At 38.7% G+C, this 12,487-nt stretch overlaps 1 protein-coding gene across 2 annotated transcripts in view; it reads left to right on the forward strand.

Moving 5' to 3' along the window:
* Positions 1-7,617: 7,617 nt before the first annotated feature.
* The window catches only part of LOC128653592 (uncharacterized), a 142,227-nt gene continuing 137,357 nt past the window's right edge, over positions 7,618-12,487 (forward strand). For both annotated transcript variants that reach the window (XM_053706974.1, XM_053706973.1), the window contains exon 1: positions 7,618-7,690. In XM_053706974.1, the coding sequence (XP_053562949.1) occupies positions 7,646-7,690 (45 nt within the window). In that variant the 5' untranslated portion in view covers positions 7,618-7,645. The remainder of the gene's footprint in view (positions 7,691-12,487) is intronic.

Below are 12,487 nucleotides of genomic sequence, written 5' to 3' on the forward strand. Positions count from 1 at the left end.
TACCTTTCTCAATGGGTAATCCAAAACTGTGTCCCAAGTGACACAGTTTTGGATTGTAAGAACTGTTTTACAAACATATAGGGCCAGATTATAAGTAGAGAGGCATTTAATGCTCCTGCTTGCGAGCTAACTCCGCTAGAAGTAAGGTTTTTGTGCACACAAAAAGCCAAACTTCGAAAATCATGACCGTGTTAACCTATTCCCTTATAGAAGTCAATCAGGGCCGGATTTACATCTCAGGTGCCTGCAGGCACAAAGACCTGAAGCGCCCCCCCCCCCCCAAAAAAAAAAAAAAGTGGAAAAAAATGAGGACTTTTTTTATTATTATTATTTAGGACAACTAAAAATAAATATTAGATGTAAAATTACATTTCCCTTTTATGGAGATACACAAATACACACACCAATTGCAATATTTGTTGTAATGGAAGCTACACCAAAAATCTATATTCACTTGACTCAAATGGCCATACAATGTCTATTATGTATAACAAAAACAAATCATGTTAAACTTTTAATGCAAAATATTCTAAAGAAAACCCTATTTAAAGGGACATAAAATGTGACAGTTTGCTGGGTATTTTATTATTGCACTAGTGCTTGCACAGAAGTGTGTTAGCCAAAAGAGTTAAACACATAGTCAATGTCAGTTCTGAGACAGCAATACACATCTGTGCAGACCCAGATGGGCTCATAGGACATGTTTATTGACAAGCCATTAGTGTATTGCTTTTCTGGAGATGACTTTGACTATGTGCTTAACATTTTGTTGGAGTTAAACACAGTTTTGTGTAAACAATAGCAATATTAAAACTAGCAGCATGCAAGCTCATCACCATCAACAACCTGTGCAGCCAGTGGAAGAAAATATAAAATGTAGGTATTTTTTCCACTACATGAAAAAAATCTTGTGAACTCTGATATTTTTGGTACAAATACACACAGATGTTACATTTATTTTGTTCTGAAATATAAATATCATATGATGTTGCTCTCAAAGGAAAACATGGAATGTTGTAGATTATATGTAATCCAGGGGTCAACAAATGTGTTTAAAATTAGAAATTCAATTTACCACAAAACACAAACATACCACACTTACTTGATAAAAGAACAGATTAACAATGTTTAATGTGATGTGTGTATATGTATATATATGTATTTATATAAATTGTAACAAATTCCCACAGACATACATAAAGCTCCTTCAGTATAAGCAGCAACTGATCATGTCATTCATTAGTATGTCAATGTGTTTAGCAAAGCAAAGCGGTTAGTTTTTTCAGAATATGTATTAGTCATAAAGCATCATATTTGCAGTTTTCCTGCTTTATGTATGTCTGTGGAAATTTGTTACAATTTATATAAAGATTAGCAAGCGTGTATTGAATTCAAAAGAAGAGTGGTCTACAATGTAAAGAGAGTGACAGTATTTCAGCGAAGTTTCTTTAAAGAGTGTATTGGAAGTGACGTTCAACTTAATAGCCATTACTACTGGACACAGTTCTTGCCCTGTTTTCCTCTTATAAGGGATAATTCTAAATACAGCCAATTGAACTGTTCTATGTCCAAGAAAGGAGACATTTTCTCTATAAGATGACAGCATATTCGTGATTCTCCCAGGGACACCTGGGGCAGAATCTTTATTGTTTATTCATGTATGACTGATGAATGTGTGGATGGACTTGAATTTTGGATTTTGATATACTGTTTATTGAGGCAGATTTAATAAATTTGAGCCTTGTTTTTCATAAAGGTGTGCTGAGTCATATTTAAAGATATTTATTGGAGTATTTTGTGTGGCAATACTAGACTCCTGCACCATCTCTTTGACATACATATTTATTTCTTTGTTACTACAATTAGTTTTCTTTGATCATCATAGTGGTGCTGTGACTATTATAATTTTTGATTATAATTGTATTATCTGTGAGTAACAGAACAAACATTTACAAGATAGACATAGGTATACTTAGAAATATCAATAAAGCCACACTCTCTGTTAAGACATCCCAAAAAAAAAAAAAATCATCTCAAATATTACTTACACTAAAAAGACCTAAACAAAACACATATGGACTACACTGTTTATAGCTCTTAGAGAGAATTAAATATTCAAATTTACTTTACCAACACATATATACAAAGAGAGAATTTTATCTTTTTACAGCCATTCAATTGTCCAAAATAGCCAGTTACACAGTCCAGGCAATAATGAAAATAGAAAATGCTTCCACTGGATGTATATCATCCTCTAATACTCAGACCAAATAATAAACCGCTCAATACAAAGACTCAACCTGCATTCCAGATGCATTCAGCATAGCGTTTGCACATAGCCATTACTGGCATGTATATTCTTATGCCCAGGTGAGTACACAATTGAAGAGTGACCATACGCACCCCTGGTATGTAGTACACTGTTTATAGTAAATTGACCTTACAGAGCAAGCAATTACTGCAATTGGGTAGTCGCATATATCTGTGGATGGTTGAGTGACTCCTCGTGTTGTAAGAACTCGCACACACCCTCTGGGACACAAAATATTTCAGGTGATATGTGCAGCCAGAGCCATAAGAGATCAAGCCCCCAGATAGTGGGTTCCCAACCTAAATGCTCCGAGCTAAGTCCAGCCACACAGGGTAGCACCCCCATTGTGTATCTCACTCAAATGGACTACACCAGTAATTTAAGATCTGGAGATGAGTTAAGTCCTCCAGGGAAAATTGTATCCAGCCTAAAGATCCACTGGGCCTCTCGCATGAGGAGTGTCTTTCCCCTATCACCTCCTCTGTCCAAACTGGGTACATGATCAATGAGGATTTATCATATGGAAGATACTGGATGTTGTTTAATGGCACAGTGCCTTGCCACTGGTTGGTCTGAATCACCTTTCTCCAGGGCAAGACAAATTGCCCTCCTGTGATTCGCCATTCGTTCTCTTAGTGTCCCTGTTGTTTTTCCAACATAAAAGTTGGAAATGGACAAAACAACATATACACCACATGCGTGGTGGTGCATGTAAGTGAGTGCCTAATGATGTCGTTCTTGTTAGAGTGGGGGTGATGGAAAGTTTTAGTGCTGATCAACCCATTGCACAAAGTGCATCCTAGGCATCTGTATGAACCCTTGATGTTAACCCTAGTCACACTTTGATAACAATGTTTGGGATCTGTCCTGACCAACATGTCCTTCAGATTTGTTGCTCTCCAATATCCCACCATAGGAAACAACTTCCGAGAAAAGTGTAGTTTTGGGTCAGACAATACTATCGGCCAATGAGTTCTCAATATATGGCCTGTGTTTGTAGTAGTCGGTGCGAATGTGGTGGCCATGATAAGCTTATTTTCAGTACTCCTCTGTGGTTTCTCTTTGATCACATCCGCTTGGGCCAGAAGTGATACTTCTTCCAGGATACTATCAACCAACCGGGATTTATATCCCCTCTGCAAACATTTATCCCTCACACCGCATAATGATCATTTGAGATCTGACAATGCCCTTAAGAAGTGCGGGAGGATGGCACCTATCCGCCCGAAGTATTGAGTTTCTATGTGTAGGTTTGCTGTATAAGGTTGTCCCCACTGTCTTACCATATAAAAATGTTAAGATCTAGGAAATGTATCTCTATCTCACTATTGGTCATTTTAAACCTAACAGTAGTATCAGTGCTATTGATGGTATGGAACCACTCCTTGAGTTCCTGCTGACCACCACGCCAGATCAAAAATACATTGTCTATGTATCTTTGATAAAAGATAATAGACTTGTCACAATGACCCCACAGATGGTGGTTTTCAAACTGTGACATAAAGATGTTTGCGTAGGCAGAGGCCATGCAAGAGCCCATCGCTGTACCAGTGATCTGTAAATAAAAACTCTGTTCGAATCGGAAGTAGTTTTTATGTAAACAAAAATCAAACAGGGTCAGCAAAAACTCTACAGGAAGACCAATGTATGCCTGATCCTGCATCAAATGTTCCTTAACTGCTACCAAACCCACCTGGTGTGGGATAATTGTGTACAAACTATTCACATCCAAGGTGACCAAAATGTCACCCTCTTGGATGTCTACATTCTTTAAATGTCTAATTAGGTCATTAGTATCCAAGACAAAAGAACGGATACCCCTGACTACAGGTTGGAGAAGGGCATCAATGTATTGGGCAACTGGTTGGAGTAGTGACTGAACCGCCGACACTATAGGTCGTCCTGGTGGTTTATTCAACGTTTTGTGAATTTTAGGGATCGTGTATAGGATTGGAATCCTAGGGTATGTTGCAACACAAAAATCCCTGATCTGTTCTGAAATAAATCCCTGTTCAAATCCAAACTGGATCAAAATATCCAATTCCTTTTTATATGCAGAAATTGGATCAGTGTGCAAAGATTTATATGTGTCTTTATCCGCCAGCTGCTCAAGGATGTCTTCTCTACAGGGAGTGTAGAATTATTAGGCAAGTTGTATTTTTGAGGATTAATTTTATTATTGAACAACAACCATGTTCTCAATGAACCCCAAAAACTCATTAATATCAAAGCTGAATAGTTTTGGAAGTAGTTTTTAGTTTATTTTTAGTTATAGCTATTTTAGGGGGATATCTGTGTGTGCAGGTGACTATTACTGTGCATAATTATTAGGCAACTTAACAAAAAACAAATATATACCCATTTCAATTATTTATTTTTACCAGTGAAACCAATATAACATCTCAACATTCACAAATATACATTTCTGACATTCAAAAACAAAACAAAAACAAATCAGTGACCAATATAGCCACCTTTCTTTGCAAGGACACTCAAAAGCCTGCCATCCATGGATTCTGTCAGTGTTTTGATCTGTTCACCATCAACATTGCGTGCAGCAGCAACCACAGCCTCCCAGACACTGTTCAGAGAGGTGTACTGTTTTCCCTCCTTGTAAATCTCACATTTGATGATGGACCACAGGTTCTCAATAGAGTTCAGATCAGGTGAACAAGGAGGCCATGTCATTAGATTTTCTTCTTTTATACCCTTTCTTGCCAGCCACGCTGTGGAGTACTTGGACGCGTGTGATGGAGCATTGTCCTGCATGAAAATCATGTTTTTCTTGAAGGATGCAGACTTCTTCCTGTATCACTGCTTGAAGAAGGTGTCTTCCAGAAACTGGCAGTAGGACTGGGAGTTGAGCTTGACTCCATCCTCAACCCGAAAAGGCCCCACAAGCTCATCTTTGATGATACCAGCCCAAACCAGTACTCCACCTCCACCTTGCTGGCGTCTGAGTCGGACTGGAGCTCTCTGCCCTTTACCAATCCAGCCACGGGCCCATCCATCTGGCCCATCAAGACTCACTCTCATTTCATCAGTCCATAAAACCTTAGAAAAATCAGTCTTGAGATATTTCTTGGCCCAGTCTTGATGTTTCAGCTTGTGTGTCTTGTTCAGTGGTGGTCGTCTTTCAGCCTTTCTTACCTTGGCCATGTCTCTGAGTATTGAACACCTTGTGCTTTTGGGCACTCCAGTGATGTTGCAGCTCTGAAATATGGCCAAACTGGTGGCAAGTGGCATCTTGGCAGCTGCACGCTTGACTTTTCTCAGTTCATGGGCAGTTATTTTGCGCCTTGGTTTTTCCACACGCTTCTTGCGACCTTGTTGACTATTTTGAATGAAACACTTGATTGTTCGATGATCACGCTTCAGAAGCTTTGCAATTTTAAGAGTGCTGCATCCCTCTGCAAGATATCTCACTATTTTTGACTTTTCTGAGCCTGTCAAGTCCTTCTTTTGACCCATTTTGCCAAAGGAAAGGAAGTTGCCTAATAATTATGCACACCTGATATAGGGTGTTGATGTCATTAGACCACACCCCTTCTCATTACAGAGATGCACATCACCTAATATGCTTAATTGGTAGTAGACTTTCGAGCCTATACAGCTTGGAGTAAGACAACATGCATAAAGAGGATGATGTGGTCAAAATACTCATTTGCCTAATAATTCTGCACTCCCTGTATAGTCAGTGTAGTTTAAAAGTACTATCACAGCGGGCCTGATGACTATAGAGGGATCATTCTGAAGCGTGTGGATAGCCTCCAACTCATCTTTGGACAAGTTGTTTCTCCAGGGTTTCTGTGTTCTTTCTGTGTCCAAATCTTGTGTTACCAATCTAATAAAAGTCTTCGTGCTTGGGCTGCAATTGGTGGGCTCAAAGTTGCTAGGATTTTTACACTTTAAATCAATGGAGGAAGTGATTTTCCTATTCCCAGTATCTTGAAAAGATTATTTGATTTTCATAGTTCTACTCGGCCTGTATACATCTAGTTTAAGATCTAGTTCTGAAATGGTAGTACTAGGTACAAAAGATAGCCCTTTATTAAGTACTGTGTGTTCAGTGGGTGTCAATCTATGTGTACTTAAATTCACAATTATATCCTCTATCTGCCCCGGCAGGGGGATGGTCTGTACCGGTTTCCTCGCCCTCCTAATGTGGGGTCTGTTGTTCCTCCCCCTCTGGACCTTGTGGTGACCCCTAAAAAATGACTCAGTGTAGAGTGGGATTTGTAGGTTTGTTGAAAACCATATAGGTCTTGGTTACCGCATACAGGAGGTGATGGATGTGATAGGGATGAAAGATTTCTATCAGTGTCAGAGGATTCTGCCCCACTGCTATCTACTGTTTCAAATCTTACTCGTCTGTTTCTCTGTCTTCTCATAGATTGTCCCCCCTGAGGTGTTGTAAGCCATTTATACACTCTACCATGTGCATAATCTGTGTTGACTGCCTCTAGTACTACGGTACTAACCTAAAAAAACCAGGGGTCAGTTTAGACTTTATACATTTTGTAAACTTTGTTAAATAGAAAACACAGGATGTAGTTATGCATGTGTAGTATAGAATAGAGTACTTGTTGTATACGTTGACACGCAAACATTTCCGGTTGCTATGGTAACCAAGACTCATCACTTAGTATATATATCGGCCACTCTATAAAGAATTAAAAATATTCATTATACACACAATGTTTTGTCACATAGAACACATATGGCTAGTAAGTCGGTGGATTATCATATATATTTGTGCCACAAAGTAGGTTTTCTTTTTTTAGGTTAGTACCGTAGTAGGTTCTAGGACCAGAAATGAAGTGAGTACACTTCCGGCTACACGAGACATTGGAACGCAAGCGTGCGTTCCAGCACTGTATTTTGGCGCCACTATACTGGGCAGGTTTGGAAAATGATTGAGCTGTTTATTTCTATATATGAAGGGTAGTTTATACCCGAAAACGTTTCATTAAAATGTTTCCATTGTTATTTCACACAGAAAGCCCTGTGAGTGCAATTTTTTGTTATACTATTGCTTTTCGCCTTTGCACCCAAGCAGTTGACACCGGGTGGGTTGACCTGCAGATTGGATACATATTTGGTGTGAACAACGATATCCTCAAATTTGACTTTTATTTTCATTCCAGCTACCCTGTTCACTTTACTTTTTTGTTTGGTATATGGATCTGTGAGATTGACTGTCTCATTGGTGTACCAGCATGGATCCAATCGCAGACCCACAAGGAGAAACAGCCACTGGAGAGAGTATGCTGGTAGAAGATCTAGAATGCCAGGCCATAGCAGCCCAGATTGGAACTGTCTCATACACTCAAGATGATGCAAACAGAATTTTGTTCATCCCCATCTCTAGGACAGCTGGTGAGACTCCTGTTAATCTATATTACATGTTATTGAAATTAAAGAAAAGAGAGGTAGATATTTCCTTACATAGCAGTTATTTGTCTGAATACTATAGAATTAACCATATCCCAAGAGGGTTTAGAGTACATAAAATCCCTACCATAGGAAGGGAAAATCCAGAATTTAGGAAAAAATTGTGTTACATTCTTAATAAGTGCTCTTTGGATTAATTTTGTTAGTAATAGAGGAGGTTACTGCTATTCTGGACAAAGTAAAGATTGAAATACATACATTTGAAACAACACATAATCATACACTTAGAAATGATCAACAGGAGAATTGGGTAACTAAAATCACCCAACAGATTCAGAAATATCAAAATGACCTGACTATATTTAAGAACAGGAAACTAGAGGCAGTCAACACAGATTATGCACAGGGTAGAGTGTATAAATGGCTTACAACACCTCAGGGGGGACAATCTATGAGAAGACAGAGAAACAGACAAGTAAGATTTGAAACAGTAGATACCAGTGGGGCAGAATCCTCTGACACTGATAGAAATCTTTCATCCCTATCACATCCATCACCTCCTGTATGTGGTAACCAAGACCTATATGGTTTTCAACAAGCCTACAAATACCATTCTACATTGAGTCATTTTTTAGGGGTCACCACAAGGTCCAGAGGGGGAGGAACAACAGACCCCACATTAGGAGGGCGAGGCAACCGGTACAGACCACCCCGCCAGTGCAGAAAGAGGATATAATTGTGAATTTAAGTACACATAGATTGACACCCACTGAACACACAGTACTTAATAAAGGGCTATCTATTGTACCTAGTACTACCATTTCAGAACTAGATCTTAAACTATATGTATACAGACTGAGTAGAACTATGAAAATCAAAGAATTTTTTCAAGATACTGGGAATAGGAAAATCACTTCCTTCATTGATTTAAAGTGTAACAAACCTAGCAACTTTGAGCCCACCAATTGCAGCCCAAGCACGAAGACTTTTATTAGATTGGTAACACAAGATTTGGACACAGATAGAACACAGAAACCCTGGAAAAACAACTTGTCCAAAGATGAGTTGGAGGCTATCCACACGATTCAGAATGACCCCTCTATAGTCATCAGGCCCGCTGATAAGTGTGTGATATTGAGATTATAGTTGGTATGAACCATATCAACCTGTTGTTATGTGCACAATGGTAGAGTCAGGAAGTGCCTCTTGCATAGTGTGTGTGTGTATAGCATTCTTAATAAAGTTTACAGTTATGAAGACCTGTGCTTGATCTCCTTATATAAACTAAGATAAAACATGGTGTCAGAATAAGGAGTTCCCTGCTTCCATCTGAACTGACAAGCAAAGACTCTGAGGAATCCATTAGACATCTTTGCAGCAAATTGAAAGTGTGAGAGTCAAGGCTCTGGCCGAGTGACTACAGCTTCTTCTCATGAACTGAGTAAGTGCATCATAACTTGTACAATTGACTGATTCTAACAGCACTACAGACTTTTATATTATACTGCATAATTCAGAACATTAAGATGGAAAAGTTAAATCCTCCACCAGAATTGAAAATGACTGGTAATATGGAAGATGCATGGCAGAGGTTTAAGCAAAGATTCCAGCTATATGTTAGAGCTATAGGAGCTCAGGAGCAAGATGATGAACAAAAGATTGCACTTTTTCTGACTGTAGCAGGATCGGCAGCAATAGATGTATACAACACCTTCACATTTACAGATGAAGAAAGGGATGTTTATCAGGTTGTTCTAGACAAATTTGAACAGTACTGTGTACCTAGACGCAATGAAACCTATGAAAGGTATCTTTTCAGATGTAGAATGCAGAATGAAACAGAGACTATTGAGGAGTATGTAACAGACTTAAAACTGAAGAGTAGATCATGTAATTATAGAGCAATGTGTAACTCATTAATCAGAGACCAGTTAGTCATGGGCAGCAGAAATATAAGGTTTAAAGAACGTTTGCTCAGAGAGAAAGATTTAACACTGGAAAAGGCAGTAGAAATTTGTCAAAGTTCAGAGGCAGCACAGGAACAAGTGCGCACACTCTGACACAGTACAGCAGCAACACCAGTAATGTCAGTTACAGTGGGGAAAAACAAAGTGTATCCACATTATGAAAATAAAATGAAAGGAAAAAGTTTTATCACACAAACAGCAAATTCTCAGCCTGAATCAGACTGGCTATGTACCAGATGTGGAAAGCAGCATGGCATAAGACAATGTCAGGCTTATGGGCAAATCTGCAGAAAATGTGGAAAAAGGAATCACTTTCAAAAGATGTGTAAAGCTAAAAAAACGGTTCACATTGTTGACCAGTCAGAAAGTGAGGAATCAGAAGAATTCTTTATTGGAATACTTGAATTAACCAAAGCTACAGATAAGGAGTGGGTCATTGAAGCTATTACAAATGGCACTAATATTGCTTACAAAGTAGATACAGGTGCACAAGCTAATTTGATGCCTGAGAGCAAGTATCACCAATTGAAGAACAAACCAGAACTTCTGAAAAGCTCAGTTAAACTAAAGACATATAATGGGGATTTTATCCCAGTGCTTGGCAAGTGCAGTGTGTTCCTGGAATATGGAAATCAAACGCATAAAATGAACATTCTTGTAGTTCCAGGAAACAAACCAGCTCTACTGGGTCTTCAAATGTGTGAAACTTTAGGACTGATTAAAAGGGTAAATGCCATTGATGGAACTAATAAAGAAGAAGACATAGAACATTTATTAACAGACTATGCTGCAGTATTTGAAGAAATAGGATGTCTTCCAATGCAACATAAAATACAACTAAAAGAAGGTTCTCGTCCAGTAGTGCATGCCATGCGAAATGTTCCAGTTGCTCTAAGGGATTGTCTTAAACGGGAACTTGCCAGGATGGAGGATAAAGGTATTATAAAGAAAACCAAGACACCTACTGAATGGGTTCATTCTATGGTGTTGGTGGAAAAACCGGATGGGGGTCTCAGAATCTGTATTGATCCCAAGGAACTGAATAAAAGCATCTTAAGAGAACACTTCCATTTACCAACAAAACCAGAATTGCTTGGGGAGCTAAGTGGAGCAACTGTATTCAGTAAACTGGATGCATCCTCAGGATTTTGGCAAATTCCACTGGAGGAGGAAAGCATGAAACTCTGCACTTTTAATACTCCTTATGGGAGGTACTGTTACAAACGATTGCCCTTCGGCTTGTGTTCAGCACCAGAAGTGTTTCATAGTACCATGCAGCAACTTCTTGAACGAATACCAGGCACAACCGTATTCATTGATGATATTCTGATCTGGGGTAAAACCAAGCAAGAACATGATGAAAGGCTAAAGATGGTCTTAGATGTTGCTAAGGAGAATAATTTGTTCAATAAGACAAAGTGTCAATTCAGAAAAACTTCAATTCAATATTTGGGTGAACAACTCATGGGAGGTGGTGTTTTACCAGACATGAAAAAGATTAAGGCAATTACAGAAATGACACAGCCAGAAAATAAGCAAGATATACAACGCTTACTAGGAATGGTGAATTACCTTGGCAAGTTCATACCTAATTTACCAGACAAAACTGTACTAATGAGACAACTACTCAGAAAAAACTATGCCTGGGAATGGTCAGAGAATCACCAGAAAGAATGGAAGTTTTTGAAGGACATGCTTACTACTGCACCAACTCTGCAATTCTTTGATCCAACAGCAAAAACAAAGTTGTCAACTGATGCTTCACAAAATGGATTGGGAGCAGTTCTATTTCAAAATCAAGGCTCGGGATGGATGCCTGTGGCTTATGCATCTAGGGCATTGACAGATACTGAAAAATCATATGCTCAAATTGAAAAGGAAACACTGGGACTAGTTTACGGATGTGAAAAATTTCATGTTTATTTGTATGGAAGAGTATTTTCAGCAGAAACTGATCACAAACCTTTGAGTCACATCTACCAAAAGGGCTTGATAGATGCACCTCCAAGAATTCAACGTTTGTTGCTGAGACTTCAAAGGTATGACTTCACCTAGGATTTTATACCTGGCAAGGAGTTGGTGGTAGCGGATGCTCTGTCACGAGCTTACTTACCATTTAACAATGAGGACTTACAGTTGCAGAAAGAGGTGACTGTTCACATCAATCTGATCTTGAAGACAGCCCCGTTTAGTCATGCAATGTGGGCAGCAATAGAACAGGCTACAGAAACAGATGCTCTTTTAAGTCAAGTGAAGAAAGCAGTTTCTAGTGGCAAATCTAAGACACTGATGCCATCACTGTATAGACCATACATTTCTGAAATTTCTTTGATAAAAGGGGTACTTTTGAAAGGACAAAAGATAATTGTACCAGCGAGTTTGCAAAGTCAAATACTGAAAAGACTACATGAAGGTCATTCAGGTATAAAAAAGACAAAAAGACGAGCTAGAGACATTTTGTACTGGCCAAATATGAATGAAAACATTGAGACAATGATCACTCAATGCCAGACTTGCCAAAAATTCAGACCTCAGTTACCTAAAGAGCCTATACTGGAGACGGACTTCCCGTTGGCACCCTGGGAAAAGTTAGGAATGAACTTGTTTGTTTTAAAAAATCAGCATTATATCTTATTAATGGATTACTTCTCTAATTACCCAGAGATAGCATTATTGGAAGATGAGTCAGCATGTACAGTGATCAAAAAAGTAAAAGCAATTTTTGCGAGACATGGCATTCCAAGAGTAATAATATCAGACAATGGTCCTCAATTCAATTGTAGAGAGTTTAGGGTTTTTGCCAGTACCTATGAAT

This window comes from Bombina bombina, chromosome 3 (genome assembly GCF_027579735.1).
Source record: "Bombina bombina isolate aBomBom1 chromosome 3, aBomBom1.pri, whole genome shotgun sequence".
Taxonomy (NCBI): domain Eukaryota; kingdom Metazoa; phylum Chordata; class Amphibia; order Anura; family Bombinatoridae; genus Bombina; species Bombina bombina.